Source organism: Alosa pseudoharengus, unplaced genomic scaffold (assembly GCF_046254945.1).
Source record: "Alosa pseudoharengus isolate Yale_2024_CS ecotype anadromous, Long Island Sound unplaced genomic scaffold, YU_APseudo_1.1 YU_APseudo_1.1_scf_6, whole genome shotgun sequence".
Lineage (NCBI taxonomy): Eukaryota > Metazoa > Chordata > Actinopteri > Clupeiformes > Clupeidae > Alosa > Alosa pseudoharengus.
Window position 1 is genome coordinate 35739832 of NW_027468848.1, and position 25243 is coordinate 35765074.

The 25243-nt window shown below is 44.9% G+C and overlaps 1 protein-coding gene across 1 annotated transcript; it reads right to left on the bottom strand.

Moving 5' to 3' along the window:
- Positions 1 to 4844: 4844 nt before the first annotated feature.
- On the bottom strand, positions 4845 to 23870 carry disp3 (dispatched RND transporter family member 3). Its single transcript, XM_076271376.1, has 21 exons — positions 23227 to 23870; positions 22799 to 23130; positions 21511 to 21730; positions 19828 to 19964; positions 19050 to 19184; positions 17394 to 17554; positions 16437 to 16576; positions 15865 to 15956; positions 15213 to 15377; positions 14615 to 14776; positions 14069 to 14244; positions 13316 to 13513; positions 12775 to 12944; positions 11714 to 11847; positions 10214 to 10389; positions 9869 to 9995; positions 9411 to 9556; positions 8226 to 8385; positions 7714 to 7827; positions 6704 to 6864; positions 4845 to 5192 (listed from the first exon to the last, which is right to left on the bottom strand). Exons 1-21 carry the CDS (start codon positions 23868 to 23870, stop codon positions 4845 to 4847), a joined length of 4098 nt encoding a protein of 1365 aa, XP_076127491.1.
- Between the last annotated feature and the right edge of the window lie 1373 nt (positions 23871 to 25243).

Sequence of the window (25243 nt, forward strand, 5' to 3'; positions counted from 1 at the left end):
TCTTTCAGTACAGGATGTGCACATTCAACTTTGGGTTTGTGTATGCATTTAATGATATGTATGTACAGTATGTATGTATGTATGTATATATGTATTGATAATTGTACTCAAACACACTAATATTAGCTCCTTTGATGTACAGGAAGCCTATATGACCACAAATATCATAGATTCAAAACTAAAGATGCAATGTATTTATATTGTATAGCTGATTTTCACAAACGTATTTGTGTTAAGAACTGTATTTCATAAAGATGATAATATTTTCAATTTGAAAAGGCTCATGTCACATTTTTGATGCTGTCCTTCAAATCCTTCCATGTTGACCATACAATGAAATTGGGATATCTCACCATCTGCAAATTTCTCTAGGCTGTAAGGTGGTGTTGTGCTTAAGAAGCCCGGCTACCATGCACTAGCCACAAAAGTTGTGAGTTCAATTTCCAAAAAACATTGTGCCCTTGAGCAAGCACTTAACCCAGAGTTGCTCCAGGGAGATTTGCCCCTGTAAATTGGTATCTGTAAGTTGCTGTGGATAAAAGTGTCTGCTAAATGCATCAACACGAGGTGTGACTGTGTACCTTAGCAGCTATCTGTGAGATTCTCTCAGTGAGTCAGAACCTCAGAGACCCTATTACAGTAAACTAAAGAAATATGATGACAAAATGTCAGCACATACCCCTACTAGACTGTTCATAGCCTCAAGTATTTTTTTGTCTTAATTCTGTAATCACACTATTGAAACTTTTAATCAATATTATATGTGTTAGACACAAACATATCAAATCAAGTTAATCATTGACTTCCTGGTTTTGCATTGCTGCTATATGATATTGTAGCTCCTTCTTTTAGGATGTTTACTTTTAAAGCAATATTATGTAGCTCTTTTACCTCTACACTTATGATGACACACCAAAGTCCTTTTTTTTTATTTATTTTTTTTATTTTTAGGCAAGTCACTCCACTCAGCGGCCATATTGTAACACATGTTGGGCACCAACAACGCATTTTATATTGTGGGGCATGGACTCTCTGACATTGCCAATGCATGCCCCATGCATGGTGTAACATTAAATAACTTTGTTGGTACCATGCGGATATATGGCCCTTTGTCAGTTTTCGGCACACTAGGCACCCCCTTAGAGCTGAATGGGCACCAATACGTCGATAAGTGATTACAAGTGAAAAAAATACCAATTTACATTGTGTCTGATTAAAAACTTGATGGAAGGATGATGGGTTAAAAATTATCAGTAAACACTACAAACTTAATGGAATAAAAATGGAATCAGACACAGCACTACGCCCAGGGACTTACACTCTGGCATCAAGTGCATCACTGCTTAATCTGCAGTCACCACTAAGCATTGGAATGGTTTAGAAATGTACACAGCAGCATTAAATCATCTGTCCATCCCCACTCACATTCAAGTCCATTTTCTTCACAGTTGTCTACAGCTCCATGTCCTCAAAACAGAAATGGTATTTTGCACATACCACTGGCCTGAATATTTATGCACTGAACAATTTGCATGTTTTTTTGGTTTAGTGCATATTTTCATATGCACTAAACATGTTCATTGGTTGTTTTGTAGATCACTTCATAGCCACTCAGTACTTTGGATGGAGTAGCTCTGAAGCTTCCACTAATGGTATACAAAATCTACCCATCAACTCACCCCCCAAAAACTTTAGGGCTCCACACAATTAAGTAACATTACCCCTCTCATTATGCTTCAGAGCATTTGGAGACTGTTATAGGTCTAAAATATAATTAAATTAATCTGCATAATTAAAAAGTATGACATGAGATAATTTCTGTCAGCACAGTGAAAAACAGTCATGCATTGCAAATTCTGTCAAACTCTTTGCTAGGGGGGGGCTAACATTATCGTTTCCATTGTATTCAATGTCAAATAATTGGATGTGTGCAGCCTTTGCAAACACATATAACCATATTAGCATATAAATTGCATTTATTATGAATTACATTCATCAGCTGAGGATGATGCCTCCTTGCTTTGTTGTTATAGTTTTTGGTTTGTTTTCCTATCAGCACCAATGCTAACAGAGACACACAGATTTTTAAGCAGCTGGTGACGTGCGGTGAGGGAGAAACTGCCTTGGTCATTGGAGGCCTCTGTAGGTCAAGCATGAGAAGTCCCTTTGAAGGGAACCTTCTTGGCAGACAGATTTAGAAAGAAGTATTGAGGTGTGCCTTAGCTTTTCTGAGAGGAGCGAGTGGTTTTGACCAGGTGCCTTTGAATTGGCTTTTAATGGCACTAGCAAGCTGCTTCAGAGAGGGAGGGATAGATCAGGTCAGGTCAAGGAGCCCTGCTCTCACAGTGAGAAGGCCTTCATAGTACTCTTGAGTGAGTTTGGAGGGGCAACATGCACTTGTTTGATCATCAGAAGTGACAACATCCTCTGCAAGGATGCAGGATGATCATGGAAAACAAACACATTTCAGTGTATTCTATACTAGAACATGGTTTAGTAATGGATCTGCCTTCAGAATAAGTGGTAAACCTCCTAATAAAAGAGCCCTATGTCTGTTTTGCTAAGAGAATGATGTCATTGGGGCATTTATAGAAGGTATATAAATTATATAATAATTATATAATAATAAATATATAATATAATAATAAATGAATATACAGGCCTTCAGAATGTTAAAGTCCAGGGACAATTTTTGTTGTTGTTTGTTTAGCATTGTTTGTCAACAAACAAAACCTACACATCTTTAAAGGCAGCTTAAGGTGACCTGCTCAGCATGTAAAGAAGGACATAAAAAACCACTGGAAACTGTTTGATCTCCAAAGGGGTTGTCATCACAGGCTGTCTGAAAGAAGGGTTTATCCGGTGCAGACCAAACTAGAGTCAAAAGCATTCCATCAAAGAGCAGACTAATTGCACTTTCGATAAACATTTCACACAGACACACAATTGTAAGTGCTGGTATAATTTAATATCATTAATAGTGGTATCAATCAAACATGCAGCTCAAATAGCTGCAAAACAGAAATGACTGATCACTTAACAATAAAACACAATGGCGTTCAGATAAGTGACAAATGACCATACGGAGGCAAATGCAGCCCTGATGAGGGTTTCTCTTGCAGTTTACATTTCAAAACAGAAATGCCTCAAAATTACTATTCAACGACGGCTTGCTTGAGAAACGACTACCGCCTTTAACACAAAAGGCACAAACACAATTTGTCTGACTCTTTAAGTACAACTCGTATGATTAAATGTGCACTGGCAAATGAGCGCACGAAAACAATGGCATCACACTTGGAGCCAGAGCTAGTGAAGTATGAAATAACTTTGAAAAAAAGAAAAAGCTCCACTCTCATTTGGGATTCATTTTTTTTGTCTTTTTTCGGTATTCAAATTAGTCTTGACCTACTCTGTTTCAATATACTATGTCTGCCTGAATGACACACTTACAGGCAGTGTATTATCAATAAGAAATGACAAGACTGTGCAGGCTTGCAGATATCCCATTGTCATTTGTTATTTGATAGATTTCACAGGTCCATTAAATCACCATAGTGACTTTCCCTTGGTATAGGTACGATTGTAACCTCACAAGAGAGACGGGCGGTTAATTTCCATTTGTCTACAATACATTCATTATCCTCCCTCTCCACTGGCTGCACAGACATTGAAGCACAGACATTGAAGCGCAGGCAGTGGCAAGTGGATCTCTGTCTGTGTGTGTGCATGTGTTTATGTGTGTGTGTGTGTGAAGCTGTGCAGGTCTCCAGGGCGATTAGCATAGATCCGGCTCAGCGTGTGACCTGTCAGTCAAACTGTGGAGTCTGACAGCCTCAGGGTGCCTACAGGACAGAGAGCTGTGTGTGGCGGGGGAACACCTGGCCATTTCCTCTCCTCTGCTCCCTCCACTCCTCTCCCTCTCTCTCTGTGTGCCTCTTTCTCTCTTTAGCTCTGCCTTCTCTATGCCTCTTTATCTTTGTTGTTCTCTTGCTGTCTCTCTTTCTCTCTCTCTGTATCTCTGCAGTTCTCTTCTCTTCTGTTCATACTCACTGTTCATCACCTGGGCATTTCTCTCCTCCACTCTCTTTATTTACCTGCAGTTCTTTTCGTGTTCTCTCTCTCTATATCTATGTATACCTCTCTCTCTGTCTGCAGTTCTTTTCTTGATCTCTCTCTCTCTCTATGTATACCTCTTTCTCTATATGTATATATATGCAATTCTTTTCTTGTTCTCTCTCTCTCTCTTTCTATGTATACCTCTCTCTCTCTGTCTGCAGTTCTTTTCTTGATCTCTCTCTCTAAATATATGTATACCTCTTTCTATATGTATATATATGCAATTCTTTTCTTGTTCCCTCTCTCTCTCTTTCTACAGTATGTATACCTCTCTCTCTCTCTTCATGTCTGCAGTTGTTGTCTTGCTCTATGCCTCTTTCTGTATCTCTGCAGCTCTCCCCTCTTCTTCCACGTCTGTTCTGTCCATCTCTTTTGGGCACCATCTCTTTCCAACTCCGTCTCTCTTGTGTCTCTCTGGTAAGTTCCCTTTGTCATACAATAATGCTAGAAGAATTCACAGAATTCGAAGGGCCAAAACACAGTCAGTTTTCTACTGTCACAACTGACCCTTTTTTCTCACTTCAAGTTCTGTACATAGAAAAGTTTGAAAAACTTTGTACATATCTATGTGTAGTTATTATTCAGTCTGGTGTGTTCATATACAGTGTAAGTTCTGCTACATAAAACCTGTACATCATGTGTGTTTGTGCATAGACAAGGAATTATTACGCCCTGCCTTGTCATTCCGATGCAGCAGTGGGGTTGTTCATTGACATCTTTGTTGTTTACATGTTGAAGGTGTACCAGGGGCCGGGGAACAGCTGGCCCCAGACCCAAAAGACGACGGCCCCCAGGCCCATGGCAAGCAGCACCACCAGGCTGGCTCTCAGCACCGCCCTGGGGGGCCTACGGAAGCCCTCAGGGCCCATGGCAGCCAGCATGGCTGTGGTGACTACCAAGGTGAACACGATGGACACAGCTGTGTTGATGGCTACGATCTGGCCAAACTTGGCGAAAGGCACAATGACACAGAAGAAGAGTGGGACGGTGGAGATCACCGTGGTGACGGCGCTGGATACTATGGCAACGCCGACATGGTCAATGGCCTCCAGGGTCCTTAGGCCGAAAGGATCCTGAGGAACAGAGGAATAATATGAAGAGTTATGTTCCAGACTCTAAATCCTCCATTTTAATGAATTTTCATGAATCATTTTTTTACATTTTGCTTTCCAAGTAATTTCAGTAAAACTTTAATTGGGTATTGTTATTTATTTATCTTTACTCAATAAAAACAACAACAACAACAACAACTGCAATTTTATTGATATTACCTGAAATACACAATTAAATAACATGACTTATTGTTTTAAAAAATGGAGATATAGCGTTTTGGAACCAAACATATGCTTCATGAACTTCACTAATGTGGCACAGTGCGGTTTGAAATGTGACACAAATGGCCCTTTCCATTTGACTTGTAAATCCGTATCCCGAGTTGGAAAGTGTAAATTACCCAGCTTTCTTGCGGCATTTCACGCAGGCACGCCCCCTTTACCTCAGAGTACTTGAGGGTACCCCGAGGTGGATGTACGACCTTACGACAAACATGGCTGCGCCCATAGTTGAGATGAGATGACATGTATTTTTTTCCATATGTACTGTGTTGATCATTTTAATGTTGATGCAATGCTCTTACACACTAGATTACATTGCTGCTTCAATCCAGTCACCAATTCATGCATTGCACGGTCTTGCTGTGCGTGCGATACAATGTAACAATTTGTTTTCCAGCCGTTTAGCTAGAGGCTACAGTAGATGTACAAAACAATAACAATGACTAGTCTCCTGCTAATGCCCCTTGTGGCTCGAGAGAAACACGTTCCTTTAGCAACTCATTCGTACATGTTGTACGGGTGGGTGTACGATGATTTACGACTCTAATGGAAAGGGCCAAAAGTCATTTGAAATCAGACAGCATATTGTTTGTTTATGATGTTGTAGGGAAATTAAAATAACTTTCCTCAAAGAAACCCAATATACTCTCTCAATATACCCTCTAGAAATTGGATATGAAATATTCATACAATGTTAGCGTTTATGTTTGGTCCTCGCTCCCTTAAATCCCACAAAATAATAGAATGTCAGTTACAATCAGCAAAGCCCTAGTCCTTTTTCATGTGCCCGAAGTCTTATTTTGTGATCTCTAACCACATAAAGCTCCTCAGGCAATATTTTTTTCAGTAATAGCCTCTCATTTCCTGGGTGACAAGCATCACGCCCACCTACTCCTTTCATCTTCTGGCTCCTTATGCACAGAGGGTGGCGCTGGGAGGCCATTTAGCAGAGTGAGACGCAACACAAGCACTCTGGGACCATTCAGGCGCTCAAGGGCTGATATTCTCAGACTCTCAGAATGGGAAACAATAAAAAAGAGAGAGAGAGAGAGAGAGAGAGAGAGAGAGAGAGAGAGAGAGAGAGAGAGAGAGAGAGAGAGAGAGAGAGAGACCCCTAAGCCAGGCGAACGCACTCGAGGAGAACATACCAGGGGATTAAGATTAAATAAAAAGACAAGCTCTGTTGTGTTTACCCCGCAGTGAGGCGAACCGGGAGTGGATGCAGCAGATGCGGCGGCAGCTGCAGCAGCGACAGCGGCGGTGGTGGTGTCCCCAGCCAACAGGTAGCCCTCCACCAGGTGCAGGCAGTAGTCCACCGACGAGCCCACCAGGATGGACAGGGAGATGGCCTCCACCGCGCCCATTTCCCAGCCTAGCCAGTACATGATAGCCACCACTGTGCACACCACCCCTGCAACAATTACATTCATTATTCACCACACACACACACACACACACACACACATACACACATACACACACACACACACACACACACACACACACAAATAATAACAGTGTAAGGTCAAATAAACCAGTTTACATTGCGTTGATGCTTACCCTACAAAAAGGTTCATACATGTATGATATTGAAATATATTGCAGTATGATTATATTGACGTTATGGGTCAAGACATGACAGAGAATATTTCCTGAAAACCACATAGGTTTCCTGTCACCACAGTCTTCATGCTGTAAACCCCTTCCCTTTGCTAGTCACACAGTAGATCTTAAACCCACCACCTCCCATTAATTTGCCTAACACACGCACATGCACACACACACACACACACACACACACACACACACACACACACACACACACACAGACACACACACACACACAATATTCCACCATTGTGTTTTCCAATGGAATTCAATTTTGACTCAATTTAGTCTTTCATTTATGTACCAGCGGGTGTCATGAAGGGGCCTCACACAATCTGCAGCCTTAACAATACAGTTAGCAGAGCCTGTGATGCCTCGTATTTAAAGAGACAAACTGGATATGCACGACGTTGGTATGCACAGAGTGAGTGAGTGTGACTGTGAGTGCCCACAGAGCCTTGCATCACCCTGTATATTCTCACAGCATGCTTCACCGAGTCGATTCAAAAAACAAAACAAAAAAAACATTCAGTTTGAAATACTGCAACCCACTTCATTCCCATTCCATGTTTTAAGGCTGCAACTGTATGGTGTAATGAAACATAACAAAACAAAACACGGAGGGAAAAAAGACGGAAACTCAAGACTTTACCCAGAATGCTGAGCAGGATGGGCAGCAGCAGGAGGGGATGAGCGGTGAAAACGGACACGGCGGCGACACAGATGACCAGCGACAGGAGGAGACTGTAGAGCGCGCTCTCCACACCTGGAGCAACAACAGCAGACAGTGACGACCACAAGTGATCGATCGGACGCCAGATGACACGTTTATCTTTACCAAGCTCACAGTGAGCGTGACTGAATAACCTGCACACTTCATCTGCTCATCAGCCGAGCGTCTAGGGTTGTTAGCACGGTGTCAAGTTTCAGTCATTCTCTACAAGTGTTCAGTGCTCTTATTGGTGCATGAAGGTATCTGTTGCTATGGTTACAGCAAGTTGCTGATGATTACCAAGGCTCTGTACACTGTGTACACTGATTGTTGACTCCCAGCAAAATTAATCACAGAAAAATGAGTGCGGGCCTTGGACTACTTTGATTATTTTTTTTTTCTAGGCTTTTCTCTCTGTCCCTGGCACCTGCTGGTTTGGACGGAGCTCTTACCAATGATCTCCATGAAGATCTGCTTCCAGTGCTCACAGGTCTGGAAGCCACGGCGCAGAGAGGACGCCTGCGGGAGAGAGGCCAGCAGCTCCTGCAGGAAGCTCTCCCACTGCACGTAGTCAGCGTGCGTCTGGAACGACGACTTCCCTTTGTAGGTAGTCTGTGTGTGTGTGTGTGTGTGTGTGTGTGTGTGTGTGTGTGTGAAAGAGAGAGAGACACAGAGAGAGAGACAGAGACAGAGTAATTCTTTCAGGAGAATTCTCGAGGCTTATACTGACAATAACAATGACAGTATAGAAAATAACAGATTGAAACTTGTAAAATGTAGAAGCAATCATCTTGATGAGAAGGAACAACAGTTTCTCTAGTTTTATATCTAGAATGATACCATATGCCATAATGTTACCATCTGTCCACTGCTATATTTCGTCAAGCATGGAGATTCTGTCACAAACAGTCCAATTGTAATACAACTGCTTGCTGCTTGACTTTTCCCTTATTAAATGTGTGATGATCAAATGTTTAAAAAGCATCACAGCCTCTTTTAGGTGTCTGGGGTGGGAACTAATCATCTGTTTCCTGTCTCTGAGTCACTATCATGATTCAGACGCACACCTGTACACTCTGGCACAGCACTTTCTTATATCACTGGTTATATCAGCACAGATTTGGTGAGGCTGGTAAATGAATGCATTGTGCAAATAACAGAATAATTTTACCATCCATTTAAATATGTAGTTGTTGAACAAACACACACACACACACACACACACACACCACCACCCATTTGTCATTGGATAGCACAGCTTATGTAATAGTTGAATCTACAAAATCTGCATGCTAGATGTTAGAACAACACACATGGGATTGGGAATGGGCAAAAAAACATCACAAACCAAGAATGACAGTCCTGTCCCTGTACTGGAACACTACTGAAAACACAGAATACTCCTCTGCATCCCCTGCATATTCCCAGAGATGAACTGGAGAAAGATCAAATGCTGCCCTGCTGTGGCTAACAAACAAACAAGACTAAGTACCAATAGAGATATCATACTACTATGGTGACATGACAAAGAATAAATAATCTGGATCCAACTGAGATGTATACTGATAGAACCCTGCAGCGTAAGTGGTGAACACATTTCTTATGGAGATATGGAGATATAGATATGGAGCACTCACCGACTCGAAGGCCATGGAGATCCAGTGCACTCGGCCCCCCTGCATACCGATGGCCCCGTGAGACAGCTGCCCCGGCAGCAGGTTGGGCTCGGGCAGGGAGTGGCACTCCGGGTGCATCAGAGGGAGAATGCTGGAGAGGCTGTTGCCTGAGAGGGAGAGAGGGGGGGGAGAGAGAGAGAGAGAGAGAGAGAGAGAGAGAGAGAGAGAGAGAGCAGAGGAAGAGGGAGAGAAAAAAGGAAGAAAGAGAGAGAACGAGAGTGAGAGAAGGAAGGGGTAATTTTTATGTTTGTGTGTATGAACGTGTGTGTGTGTGTGTGTGTGTGTGTGTCTGTGTGTGTGTGTGAGTGTGTGTGTGTGTGTGTGTGTGTGTGTGTGTGTGTGCACGCACATGTGCACCTGTATGCGTACACATGTATGTGCGCCAAAGCATCTCTACCTGTCCTTCAGTGCATACTCACCTGCAGGTAAACACTGCGCTCCACCAGGCTTGACCAGCTTGGTGTTGGCACTGATGGCTTTGCAGAGTTGGCAGAGATGGCCAATCTCTTTAAAGAGGTCAAAGCTGGGATCATATATTACACTGCCCTTTGGAGAGAAATTCAATTTCCATCTCATTAATGCCCATACGAATTATAGCTTGCTCCAATTAAATTACTATACTATACTATATATTTATGATGCAATAGCTCATCACCATGCCCTCCAACACACACATGCTGTACACTGATGGGATGTGTCTTACCGTATTACTGGTGTAGTATTATCAGCAGTTTTTCTTTACATCAGACAACACGACTACTTACCATATCTCCAATGACATGGTTGTCCAGGTACTGTGTCCGATTGATACCAAGTATGCCAAACACCACAAACACCATGGCTCCAGTGTCCACCAGGGGGCGCACTGCCGGCTTCCCGCACACGCCTCCCCCACAGGGGTTAAAGCCCGAGGTCTTGGATGTGTTTGCCAGGGTCGGCTCTGAAAGAGAGTAAGAGAGAGAGAGAAAGAGAGAGAGAGAGAGAGAGAGAGAAAGGTCTGGGTAATGAGAGTGGTTGCCTGGAGCCAGGGAGTTGAGTTTGTGGCACAAACACACAGTTTAAGTTTCACTGAGGCTCACACACACACACACACACACACACACACACAGACGAGTGCTTTGAGCAGTTGCCTCCTCAAAAGAGTCAAAAAGTCAAAAGTCTACCTCCAAAACACACACACACACACACACACACACACACACAGAGAGAGAGGCCTGCTTTTGAACCAAATTCCAACACTTTTGACAAATCAGGCTTGTCAGCACTGGACTAAGCATAAGCATGTCCCTGAAGGCTCTCTCTATGACCTGACTAGCAAAGGCCAGCATTTTAGCCCTCGTACACAGAAAACTGAAAGACAAGCACTTTTTGCCCTCCAAATTTGGTGTACTCTATTCATCCTTACTGCAGTGTAATTTCTTTTACGTGATAAGAAATGACTATAGGGATGACAAGACAGAATACTGCAGCACTCCTTCCTTTCTCCTGTACATAGATTCCAACAGAGATATTTTTGCACATTATCCTTGGGAGTAGCTAAAAAGCCTTTTTATGCTTTTTAAATCATCCCCCCTTCTCTCTCCTCCCTCTCCCAAGCACTTCAAGGAGCCCCAAGTGTAGAAGCAAGTACCTGGTCTGGTAAGAGAAATGGCATCTGTAGATGGGTGTGGGCTTTCAGAAAGCAATCTCACCACACACACACACACACACACACACAAACAAACACACACACACACACACACACACACACACACACACACACACACTATTTCTCTCAAGCACCACACTTTCAAGCCTACTTTAGAAACCAAACTCCCTGCCTGCGCTGGAAGATGCTGCTAGGCTGTCTATGGAGCGGTCAGCAGCAGTAGCAGCTGCAGCGGGCACTGCCATCCGATTCTGCTCAGGTCTACACTGACCCCTTTGCGGCCTTGTCTGGCAGAGACGAAGAGCGACGCCTTGGCAGCAACCCAGCAGGTGTGGCTGATCGGGGCGAGGTGTGAAATGTTAGATGTGTGTGTGTGTGTGTGTGTGTGTGTGTGTGCGTGTGTGTGCCCTGCCCTGCCAGCATGTATCCTCTCTCTCTTTCTATCCCTCCTTCCTTCCCTCACTCTCTCTCCCTTGCTCTCTCTCTCTCTCTCCTGCCATACCTGCGCTGTCAGTCTCCCCCAACAAACCCCCACCCTCTCTTTCTCTGTATCTCTCTCTCTCTTTTTCTTTCTCTGTCTCTGTGTCTCTCTTTCTCTCTCTCTCTTCTGTCTTACCTGCGGTACTAAGCGGGGTGTAGAAGCTGCCCTGGGTCGGCCCATCAGGCCCGCTGTTGATCACGCAGCCCGGCGGCTCAGCACACACGCGGCTGGGGTGAGGACTCAGACGGTGCTGTGCAAAATACAGCCTCCTGTGGGAGAATGATATACAGTTACCCACACACACACGCACGCACACACGCACGCACGCACGCACGGCACGCACACACACACACACACACACACACACACATACAGCTGATCAAGAAAGCTCACCAGAATCTTTTCTTTCTGAGACTAAAGAAGGTCCACCTGTCTCCCCAGATCCTGGTGAACTTCTACCGCTGCACCATCGAGAGCATCCTCACCAACTGTATCACAGTTTGGTATGGCAACTGCTCTGCCCACGACCGAAAAGCACTGCAGAGGGTGGTGAAAACTGCCCAACGCATCACCGGTTCCTCATCGAGCATCATTAAAGACTGTTCTCACCCCAACCACAGACTGTTCACCCCACTCCCCTCTGGGAGGCGTTACAGGTCTCTCCGCACCAAAACCAACGGCTGTCACCTTACTGAACTCTAACTCTGCATCTCAACTCAGCCCCCATATATCCGAAATATCCGACATGAACGGTTAGACCGAGAATTCTCGTCATGAAATTAAAATTCCACTGGAGCTCCAAGCGGTTATGTACACGCAGCCTTACAACACTGTTTACAGCTCTTCGAGTCGCGGTAAAATGTCATTTTTGGTACATAGCTAATTTAAATACACCTATGGTGTGTGTGGTTGCATTTCTTTAGGAGTAGGAGTGGTTTGTATAGAAATGGATATTAAGTGACACATACACGCAAGACGGCGAAAATACGGGACCGACGGTAATAGGGGGAGTTCCGATAGAACTCTTCCAATAATGGAGATGCAATTCTAGATACAAGTACAAATATAAAAATGAACAATAAATATACTGTACTCTAGCCTGTCCAAGATGCCCAAGGTTGCAAGTTCGAGTCTGGTGCAATAGTGTGCATGTCTATACAAGACCTCATCTCTCTCTCTCTCTCTCTCTCTCTCACCTGCTATGCTGCTGCTCGGCAGACGCCACATAAAAGTTGAACTCTGCTCTCCAGCCGTGGTGCGGGTCACATGATCGGGTTGTGATCATCCAGTGGGGATTCGGGCGGTACGCGTGCGAGACACACACCGTCAGCCTGGTGCTGAAGTTGCTATGGGGACTGCCATATGCCTGCGGGAGTGATAACACACACGTGTTTAATTCTCATGGAAAAAACCCACTGTGATCTGTGCAGGTGCTGGTTAATGGGAAATTTTCTGGTTCACTTGCAGCATATTGATTGCATATTGAATTCCATATTGTAAAAAATACCCCATATAGGCTACAGATGTCTGCTATTTTGTGACAAAGCAATTTAGTGACAATTTAGCAGTTTAGTGATGCTTGCTATTTCCTCTCGTGATGTTCCACAGCAAAAAATAAAAATCATGCAAAATGTTCATATACATCATAGGCCTTCTATCAAACTGACATAATTTGCAGCTGTGATTGATTCAAAGTACAGCCTGATGCTACACAGGTGTGGCGAGATTGAGGGTCACCTGGAACGATGGCACCTCTCCGTGGCCAGGTGTCAGTGCTGTCCAGGGTGCCGGGACGGTGGCGTTCAGAGAGAAGCGATAGAGAGTGACCGCAGACCCCATGTCCAACTTGGAGACATACACTGTGAGCAGCCTTCCTGCAAGACAGCCATTAAAATAATTTTGTAAATGTAAATCAGGTTTTTTAGCCAAGTATACCTGCATATACAAGGAATTTGTGCTCTGCATTTCACCCATCCGGGGGTAGTGTACAACACCCCCCCCCCCCCCCCCCCAAACCGGCCACCCTTCAGTTACAAGTGTCCGATTCCCTAATCAGTAGGCCACGGATGCCACAATGAGAATGTTTAATGAGAACTGTATAATGAGAAACAAAATTACATTGCATTTGTGAGAAGTGTGCTGGTTGCACAGGTGATGAAACTCTACAGTAAAGCTTCAACACTCAGAATAAAGTAAAATGATCTGTTATCTTGTCCAATTTTGAAACTCTTTCAAACATCACTGTGTCCTCAACACACCGGAGCCTAAAGTCATTTGGAATTGTGAAATTGTTTCATTTTGCATTCCACATATCATTTCTTTTATTGTCTGAGATGGAGGTGAGGTGAAAAACATTGGTCGCTCGGTCGAACAGGTATTGTTGTAAACATTTTTTATTTCCCCACACAAAGATAAAGCACCGACCATAAATTACAGAAAGAAGGGGTAGCATGCGGCGTCTGTTTACATCCCATCAAGAGTGCAGACAACCGGTAAGCATGGGGTAGCATAGCTACCTGATTGGGAGGTGGGGGCGGCTGATTTGGGCTGGCCGTGGAGAGAAGGATTGGAGGCGGCGCGAGAGCGCTGTTGAGCCGCAGGCCCTGGCATGGCGGGCACATGGTGGGCGACGCTGTGCAGGAAATGAGGTCTCTCCATGAAGGAGCCTTAAAGGCAAAAACACAAGATGCATTGTCATGAGCTTCAATCGCCAGTTGCATGCTGGACACTACACATGCCGCGTTACGTAAGTCACCACTGGCTAGAAGTAGCTAGAACTGGGTTCTCTATATAGTTGCTTATGGTTCTCATCTAACAAAACTAAAAGCCATGTCCATGTCACGTCCAAGTCTATCTTGAATAATTCACAATAGACACTAATCCAGCACAGAATTACAACGGAATGCAAAATAAAGGGGAAAGCCACATCTGTAGTAGAAACACTTCTAGCTTCCCCTTGTCTGACTGGTGACTGATATGAAAGCTAAGTCACCTGTGCTCAGTCCGATATCACACCGAGTCAGCCGGAGGATTTACCTGAGCATGTGAGGCAGGAGATTCCCTGGGCACTCAGGTTGCCGCGGAGATTGAGGAGCGTCTGGATGTTGGAGTCCTGGCGGAAGAGGAGCGGTGCGTGACTAGCCGGGCGTAGCAGGCAGCAGCAGAAGGCAGAGGCCAGCAGAACCAGGATATACACACCTGAAAGAAGAGAGACAGGAGAGAGAGAGAGAAAGAGAGATGGGGAGAAAGAAGGGGAGAGAGACAGAGAGGAGAAATAGCAGAGTGAGAAATGGAGAGAGAAAGAGAGAGAGGAGTGAGCGAGGGAGAGAGAAATAGCAAGAGAAAGAGAGCAAGAGAAATTGGGAGTGACTAAAGCCTAGAGAGAAATGAAACATGTGTAAGAACCTGACATAACAATGTGGATTTTGCCAGATAGCACAGCATGAGAGCAAGTGTCCTGAAATAAATACAACTTTCAAGTTGTAAACTGAAAGTACTTTCTTGCATCATTGTGCTACAATACGCTGGCTTTGTCCACACTGCTCTGAATGCCAATAAAACTCTTTGGAACTGAACTGAATTGAATTAAATTGAACTGCCCAGCCACACAGCAGCTTTGAGGCGCTCGACTTACCGATGACCGCCTTGCGTCTCTCCACCACCGGCTCTGCCACCCAGTGGCGCAGGACCCACTGGAGCCAGGTGCTCACCACCCCGACGCCACCCTTCCCCGACGGGTCCAGTGGCGGGTCCACGCTCAAAGACAGCAGCGCTGTGTCTGTCTCCACCTCACGTGGGTCTGGATGCAGGAGGGAGAGGATGGCATGGGCAGATGGAGACACGGATGGATCACGAAACGACAGTCAAGCGAGACTGGGATTCCCACCGAGGAGGTAGAAAGGGACGGCATCCAGAGTTCTGTGGGATTACTGTTACCTCCTAGCATGGCTGAAGGGTGGTGGCTAGAGTGGGGAGCTTGGGAGTGTGGATTTGGTATGGGGGGGTGGGGGGTGGTTAAGTGTTTGTTCAGCACTTAATGTCCTGAAAATGTGTCTGAGATTGGTTCTCCCCCTCAGGCCAAATCGTACTGCAGCAAGAAATGGATCATAAAGTCGCTCAGTTGAACCATTGCATAAAGTACTTTTTCTGAAGAGCCTGATAGTGGTTTAAGATTTTTTTTTTTTTTTTTAAACTATATTTCTATTTCATCTTGCCCTTTTGATTCCCCTTTGTCTCTTTTGAGTTTCGCTTAGCACGGCCATGATAAAATAAAAACACACTCTCACCTATCTCCATCTCCACGGATAGCAAGGCCACGTCGTCTTCGTCTGAAAGAGGGCTCTGACTCACCGAGGACATGCTGGAGATGACATTCCTCCTGGTGGAGAAAGACAGCAGCCTTGTATGGCCTGCTCAAAACAACCAAACAACCTCCACCTACAGGGTGACTTCTCTTGATCTTCCACATCAGTCTGGCTTAGCTGTTTTATAGCTGATTAATCAGTTGTCTGACTCAATTTGTGGATGATAACAATATGGGGAGCCCACAGAAGTGTCGCATTGACCAAAATAGAGTTATGGATAACCGTTCCCTTTTATTTCAATGGACACTGCTACGTTATCTACTTCAACCCATGACTTACTAAAATGACCACATCTTGACTTCATGCTACCCAGTTTTGAGAAGAAAACTATGAAAAGCCAACTCTCTCAGCTGCAGCCAGTACCAATATCCCTGCTCTAATTTATGCATTGTTGAAATCAGCCTATGGGAGACTAACCTCTTAGCATGGAAAATGTGATACTAATGACTGTGCTTAATTCTTTCAAGCCTGACCCTCCCCTGAGCAGGCCATACCATTTCAGACAGGCATTTCCCTGGGCAGTCCAGCACTGGCTCCATATGCAGAGGGCAGCGGGCATCATCAAGGACACCCACACCCAGCAGCAACTCACGATGAGGGCCATGAACAAGCCAAAGTCGTGGACCGCCGGGATCTGCACCAAACAGAAAGGTCAAAACCAGACGCCTTAAGAGATTTTGGTTACTGTACTAAAGCATTTAGTGCTTAGCACTTAGCACAGCTAAGTTTTGACATATGCTAAAGAGGAGGCATCATGAATAAACATGGCATCTGGCAGTGCTCCATGCTGCAATGTCTCCCCTCACAGCATATAAATAAGAGCATAAAAGTTTGAGAGAAGTGTCACTTGCAGTTTGGGGCTGTTTTACAATGATATCATTACGCATTAGCACCTCATTGTGCTCCACTAACCAAAAATATATTGCCACTGCCGAGATGAGGTTGCATTTCAGTGAACAGGTAGCACCCTCTAGGATGATTTAGGAATGCCAATGAGGACAAGCACAGCACAGTCTGCAATAATGTAATGTATGTAGCAAGCTATGCAAGAGTGATCAGTCTTATATAATGGGAAGAGAAGTCTTTTATATTAGGAGTTCTCTTGTTTACCACCAGATTGCAAAGGCTTTATTTAGAAGCCCTTGCTTGTTCTTCTTGGAACATGAGACATTGAAAGCTTCTAAGCAGACAGCTCAAAGGGGGTTTCAATAAAGAGGGGGGTTGAAATATCACGCTTCATTCCAGAGTTCAAGAAAACCATATATGTAAGGATTACCATCTAAATTGATTATATTTCCCTTGCTATAAATAATATGTCTGTCTGTTTGTCCATCCCTCCATCCATACACCCATCTACTGTATGTATCTTTATATCTATCTATCTATCTATCTATCTATCTATCTGTCTGTCTATCTATCTATCTATCTATCTATCTGGGGTGCCTAGTCACCTGGGAGAAGGTGTTAGCGGCGTAGGCGGCCGCCGTAGTGAAGGAGGTGAGGAAGGTGGCGCGGCCGGCAGTCTTCACTGTGTAGACCACTCGCTGCTCGGGCTGCCGCAGGTGCATTGCCTGCCGAAAGGTGCTAATGAACACGAACACATCATCCACTCCTACACTCACACACAGACACACACAGACACACACACACAAACACATAGAGAACATGAATTAATTCATAGCAGATGATCCTTTCACCCACAGCGACTTACAGTAGCCTACAGTTACAGTTTTTCTCAGTCGCTTTGGTGCTTTTTTCAGATCAGAATGAAAATTCTCATAACTATTAGTTCAACCTCCACAACATTTAGTCATTTGTGCACATCATAGTAGCAATTTCTCCTTCCTCTGAACAAATTGCAAATACTTTTGGACATGTATCAGTTGCTTACATACAATTCTCTGCTGTTTTTTAACATTATCATTTGCTTATGTCATGTCAGTCAAAATGAACTATACTTATGAATTCTGAATAGTCGTTCCCAATAAAACTAATAGTCTTCATTTCATTGCCTGAGTCATTACATACAAAATTGTTGAACTAGTTATCAAATTCTGTCACAATGCTGTAGAATTGCAAAGAGCATACAGTAAAAATGTACGTATTCAGTGTCTTGTACTCACTTACTCACCTAACTACAGCAATGTGTAACTTTACTGTAGTTTTCAAATGGCTGTACAAGTAATGCTGTCTTGAGCATGTTCAGGTAGTGTCACCGAGTTCTGACCTTTTTTTGCATTGGAAAACACTGAGAGAACTGTCATAATGAAAACATGACAAAGCCATTTGACTATCTTGTTCATAAACGATGGTGTCAAGACTTCTCATTTTGATGACACTGACAGTTTCATTGACATGAATACCTGCTTTTGAGGAATGGACTATCCATTTTGAGAAAGTGACGTGCTTTTGCAGGTCATCCACTAGGTTTTGCAGTTTGCACTAATTGTTTTGAGAATTGCACTAACTGCTGTGCAAATGTTAATAGTGATGTGAGAAAAGCACCAAAGCGACTGAGAAAAACTGTATATATGACCAGTGCATGTGTAGGTACTGAACCTATGTCCTACCTATGGCCTCCTTAACATATTAAGGTAATGGAGAAGGTGTGAAAAGACTGAAGCAGGTAGGAGGAAAGCAAGCACATAGGCCAGAATAACAGATACATGATTTGGTCTAAACGTAACACACCTGTATAGGGAGCTGCAGAGTTGGCTGAACATCAATCGATAAATAAAAAAAACTCAGCATGGAGTATGGCTGATGGACAAGATGAGAGTGTCATACTGCAGTGGGAACAAAACTTGAGATCTGACAGAAACACTGCTGAAGAGCCTCATTTCCAATTTTCATGAGGGAACACTCATAGCTCAAAGCTACTTTGTGAGGAGCACACACACAAACATACACAGACACACAAACACAAACACGCATGCACGCACGCACACACACACACACACACACACACACACACACGCAGACAGTGTTAATTCGTGAGGTTTCCTCCAAGCTCTTGGGTTATTGATTATACATTAAATTAATTAAAGCCCAGCTCAACCCTCTCGAATGAAGAAAAATGGTTTGGGGAAGTGGCTGATAAGACTCACCAATCCCAATGATAACGAATGCTGCCACTCCATTAAGGATCCCCAGATATCGCACCCCAAACACCACGTGGTAAAGGAACAGTGCCATCAGGCAGCTTAGACCAATGCTGGCCAGGCCAAAGAATGTCAGAAACACTACAAGAGACACATAAGACACACACAAGAGAGAGAGAGAAAGAGAGATTGCAGTTAATGTTGCCATGTTGCAGAGTAAGGTTTTTGCATGATCTATAATAAAACCTTCTCAAATATTATCTTGCAATATTTTACTCTATAAAATATTATGATATCCGTGTGTTTTATTAAATGGGTATATCGAGACAAACTTAAATGCTGCTGAGAGTTATGTAGGACGACTCCCGCGTAATGTCTGATTCGTAGTCTAGCTGTGCTCCGCGTGCGCTGCCAGCAGCGCGAGGGCAATATCAGAGTCAGCAGAGGAAGAGATGAAAGCGCAGGTTGGGCAATCAAGTTGGAGATATTGGATTTTGGTTGAGCGGAATTTCTGTCGAGTGCCCCCGGTCAATAATGGTCTTTAAATTGCGCTCCGTCTGAATGAGATACATGAAATGTTGATTGCAGTCCTGTGACTTAAAAAACGCTGGCGAACGGGCCTCTACCGGAGATAGAGCCAAGAGCGTTTGTCAGCACTGAGTTTCATCAGCGTAATTATCTTGCGCTTAAACATCTCGAGTTTAAATTATGACCGAGGCAGTTATTGATTACATCATCTATTTTAATAAGGGAATGTTCTGGCTGGTAGCCCAGCAAGAGGTACCTGAGAAGGACGTGAGGATGTACACCAAGATGGAGATGCAGGCTCCGCTGAAGACGGCAAGTAGCATGTCACTGTGAAAGGTACGCCGGACTTCGTCGTCAAACAACTCGGTTCCTCCATACAGAACCTTCACCTGGCTGAGATGGACAGATAACGAGGAAAGAAGGAAGACAGTGAAGAAATGTAAAGGGCAAGAAGAAAAAAAAGCAAGATGAGGAGGATGCAAATAAAGATAGACAGACAGAAAGAAAGCCAGGAGATTGAAAGGGCAACCAAGACAGAAAAAATAATGAGGACAGAAGGAATGGAATAAAGTAAAGGGAAAAGATTGACAGGGCAATATTTAGTGAAAGGACAGACAAGGGCAAAGCGATGCAGAGCGAAGTTTAGACGCAGAAACAGACTCAAAAGGAACGACCAAGGAGACAGCAGAGGATGTGTCCACTTCAGTAGCATTAGATAGGATTATCTTAATTAGATTGGAAACCCTGCTGAACTCATTTTAAAGGAATAATTATTTGACCAATATGTAAACCTAATTTAATATCAGAATGGTCATTTTCTTTATCGCCACATATCTGATACTCTAATGTCATCCAGGACACCCAATTATTTTTATGAAGCTTGAAACTTGATCATGGCGGCTCATTTCCACAAACCTAATGACTTACACACTTTTCCATGAATTTAGATGAGACAACTTTTCTAGAGAAGCCCTGAACATGTGGGTTGAGGATATAAAACTAGAAAATGTATTTTAAAAATACATTTTCCACATCCATATGTAGCCTATAAATGGGCAGACATTTAACTGTTTATATTTTTCACTTAATGTATCAAAAGACAGGTGTCCAGCAATATAATATTAATTGCATACCTGTTGTCCCTTGGGTTCTATGTTACTACTGACACCGAGACAGAATTTGAGATAAAGACAGTGCAGTGTTTTCAGCAACAGCACAGCTTTATTGACCAGGTTTGCGTAAACAAACAAGGAATTTAACTCTGGTTAATCTGTGAATTTGCACTGCACATGACCCTTTTACTCATTGTATTCCATCTACACTCAATCACACACAACTCTTGTTACTGTCATTAATAAACTAGTCCTGTGCTTAGAACATCTGCTCATTCAATAGTGCAATGTATGCATATGATAGTTCACAACTGTACTATGTAATGAACAAGTGAATGCTCTGGCCACAGCAGGGTAGATCTTCTTTCAGGGGGATCTAGTCTAGAACACCATAGTTCATAACCATTTCCCTCAGACAAGGAAAATGTCAGGCTAATCAGCGACGAGAGGGGAAGACGATACCGAAACTTATTGTGATAACAGAAGCAGCAACACCTGCAAACATCCATAAAAATGCAGTTGGGTAAATGCAAAATTTTATTTACAGCAAAGGTAGACCCACATAATGATGCTGTTTATTGTCAGTTTGTAATGTTAAGACGAAGAAGGAAGTAACGTTAGGAATCAATGTGATTGGTAAGGCTGGACCAATGATTTCAAAGTTGCAATGCAAGTGTTTCCCAATGGAGAGTCACCAGACTCTATTCACTTCGTGAATGAGTCTGGATATTTCCAGGCTAGGGTAGGATATCTTGTTTCCCGAAAATGCAGAGCACTATTTAAAAGAGAGAGAGAGAGAGAGAGCGAGAGAGCTAAAGCTGTTTAACCTGGTGGATTGTCGGGCCAGGATGTCGGCGTACTGCACCACAAAGTCCCTGAAGCGGCGCCTCTGCTCCTGCGACCTGTCCTGCAGGGAGTAGAATGAGGGCAGGGGGGCGCCGAAGTGGATCTCACTGCGGAGCAGAGAGGAGCAGAGGTTGTCGGGGGTCAAGTTCTCATCCACGTACCAGTAGAACTGAGGGTGAGTGATTGCTAGACTCAAGGCACCTGGAGAAAAGAGTAAAACAGGAGGAGATGAGAGAATTCACGACCTGCGTCTATATTTGGACTTCCTCCCCTCCTCTGCTCAGTTCTTTTTAATCACAGTCACAGTCAGATCATTTGGCAAGTCTCAAAATAGACTCTTGTAATCAAGCTAAACATTTTCATTTATTTATGAATCTTAAGTGCAGCCCAAACGAGGGTGTGCGCTTGGGTTTACGTAACTAATAATTATACGCTCAAACATGCATTGGATTAGCTTTGATTCGGGAATGAGAAATTTAATTGGCAATTCCCCCAGATCTGTGGACACTTCCTTATCCTGGCTCGATCTATAACTACTATTCATTTCCTTTTCCCTCGTCTACAGTCAGCTTTGATGGTATTATATGCAAGTGAAGGCTGGAGAAAACATTGGCATCTGAGCCAAGAGATTCCTTAAGTACACATATGGTATGCGGAGCTGTCAGAGACAACTAAATAATTGCCCCAAAGTTGTCACTGAGCTCAAACAGAATCAATCAGAGACATAAATGTACACCCTGCCAAGCTACCATTTGGAGTTGTTTTCTGGAGATGTAACCTTGTGATCGAGTTGTGGTTCTCAGTCCTGCTCCAACATCTGAGACTCTAGCCCCCCTGTGTGCAGTGTTCTCCATCTATGTCTTCTCAGCATACCTGATTCATGCAATCATTTATACTCTTGACTACCTGAACAGCTGCCTTAGCTAATAAAAAGGATTATTTTACTTGACTTCAAATCAAGTGCATTTTGGAACATGGGTTCTAAAAGCAGGAGGGATCTAGCAGCAGGGATGACCAGAGGTGGAGAACTCCTCTTCAGGCTCCGGCTTCAGAAAGTAAGAGTCCTACCAGATAGGCTATTTATTCCAATCATTCACAAAACCAGCTGATTTTAGTCAGTGAAATAGTGAAATCACCTGTTATGTGTACAGGCAGAACCTATACATGATATAATCAATAAGACTTGGTGTCTGAAGCTGGAATTTTCAACCTGTGGGAACGTCAATTCCCGCTGATAGACAACCCTCACTTGCGCTGGCATGGACTCACCGTGGATGTCTGCCAGGTCGGGGCCCATGCCGTCGAAGTAGATCTTGCCGGCGCGCTCGCTGGGGAAGAGGTAGGAGAGGAGCGAGCTGGGCGGGGAGCAGTGGGACGGCCCCAGGGGCAGGTCCCGCAGCTCCATGGGCTTCCAGCAGAACTGCTGGAACAGCGGGTGCTCCATGAGCAGGCGCTCCACGCGGTGGATGGTGCGCAGGCGCTCCGGCGTGAAGATGTTGCGGCTACCGTCACCCTGTGCCACGAACACCAGCTCCACCCGCCACAGAGCCTGGCTCTGCAGGTAGGAGTAGGTCACACCTGCTGACCTGGCCTTCCTGACCCTGGTCTCCCCTCCTCCCTCTCTCTCCCCGTCATCCTCTTCACCAACCAAGTAGCCGGGACTGTGGGATCCTCCGAGGCTGGTTTTGTTGTCATGCAATGGTTGGTCCTCCAGGTCTCCAGCAGTCTTTCCTCCAGCATCCTCCGCCAGCGTCTTTTTGACGTCTTCGTCAGTTCGCGTGACGTTTGCCGTGGTCTCCTCGTTGCTTACCTGAGAGTGCGCTGTCTCTGTCTCATTCTGCAGTCCCCCCGCTGAAGCCTCTTTTGCCTTGCCCGCTGCTTTGCCTCTGCCGCCACCCTGCATGTTAAGTTTGGCCTGCAAGAGGTCACGGAGGATATCTGAGTCATAGTCGTCGGCGTTGCGCCTGTGTCTGTCCCAGGAGCCAAGCTGGGTCTTGAGGGCGATGACGAGCGCGTCGAAGTGCTGCGCGGACGAGTGGCTGCGCACCTCGAAGGCGCTGTAGGACAGGTCGATGTCCAGCGGAGGGTAGCGCAGGAACATGTATGCCGAGAAGGCGAATGGGAGCAGGAAGCCTAGCCCCAACACCACCCCACTGGCCCAGGGTGTGGTGTACAGCCAGCCCACCGCCCTCCACAGTCCTTGTGCTCCATCGCTTCCTCCTTGAACGGTCAAGTTCTCCAAGTCCTCCAAGTCCTCCTCGTCCTCCTCGTCCTGCATGCCGTCTTCGCCGAGGCCGTCACCTGCCGTCTCAAGCAACAAGGGCTCGTCATCTGCCTCCATGGCAGGCCTGTCACACACACACACACACACACACACACACACACACACACATGCACACAATGACACAGAAAAAAGGCACTTAAATCACCGACCGTCTCGCACGGACGGACGCTGCGCTTCGGGCTTCTCGAGCGCCGTGATAAAGCAGGATTGATTTACGGAGCAGTCATTAGCGAAAGACGGGTTATTCTGCAAAAATGCCTGCTCCTGCCAGCAAGGACAAGGCTGTTAAATGGGTCTTTCAATAAACAAAGGAGTGGCTCCTTTACAATTCTGTGTGTGTCGAGAATGGACCACAGGAGGAAGGGGGAGGGGAGGTGATACAGGAGACTGTCTTTACAGGGCACAGACAAGGATCCGGCTGCTCTGCTTGGATGCTGAACACAGGAGTGAAGGATTTATGTTTTGTGTGCTTGGGGACTGGTGTGTGTGTGTGTTTGTGTGTGTGTGTGTGCACGTGCAGAGGGCAGTGCTGGCAATGTATCCCCCTCACTTACTCTATGCAGTCGGATTTCACCAGGTCAGCCGTGCATAGTGTGTGTGTGTGTGTGTGTGTGTGTGGCCATATCAAAGTCAGCTTCTGCTGAGAGGTGAGAAATATACACTTAATCAATAAATATAAGAAATAATTACACACTGCGGTTGGGAATTATATAACATATGCTAATACCAGGAGTGGAAATACTTTGTCTGAAACACCTTGCTCTGCGCCATATCAGAAAGGAAAAGAGTTGTGAGGAAGACAGTGCAGCTGTGACCTGTGAGAACCTGATAAGTGCACCAGAGAGGAGGAGCGAGGCGCAAGACAAGAGAAATTCCCATTTGTCTGCCCCTCTTCCCAATATTCTGCTCCTCAAATTACAAGGCCCTGTGAATGGATCGATGCGTGTTTGGTGTTTGGGGTCGGCACTCTGCAGCAGACATAATAATTAGCATTCAGACTGAGGTCTCTTGAGCTGAGGACGTCCACGAGGGGGGGGGGGGGGAGGGGGTTACGCTTGTGTCCTAGATTGATAGGTAGTAACGGTCAAGAGTGCTTTAAACAAAAGTGTTATTAAGTCATCGGTAAGAGTCATAAAGTCACTAATATGAGCAGATTATTGTCAGATGGGTGCTGCCAGAACGACATTGAGGAGGTCGTGGCAGCAGGCAGGGGCGGCGGTGGCAGGACCGACCGGCTAACCAGCCGTTATGTGGTCCACCAAGGGAGCGGCCCAAACATCTGCTGGTGCTGTCAAGCATCTGGCTAGCAGCGTCCCAGCCTGGAGCCAGAGGACAAATGCATTAGAGGCTCTCAGCTCGTCTTTGAGGAGCATGGGGAGAAAGTGTGTGTGTGAGAGAGAGAGAGAGAGAGAGGAGGGGGTGCAGACTCA

Coding starts and splice junctions, on each gene's coding strand:
- disp3 (XM_076271376.1), bottom strand. CDS start 23,870: ATGGAGGCAGATGACGAGCCCTTGTTGCTTGAGACGGCAGGTGACGGC. Junction 11,848..12,774: donor GCCGAGCAGCAGCATAGCAG/GTGAGAGAGAGA, acceptor ATTCTCCCACAG/GAGGCTGTATTTTGCACAGC. Junction 10,390..11,713: donor CACCCCGCTTAGTACCGCAG/GTAAGACAGAAG, acceptor ACTCTCTTTCAG/AGCCGACCCTGGCAAACACA.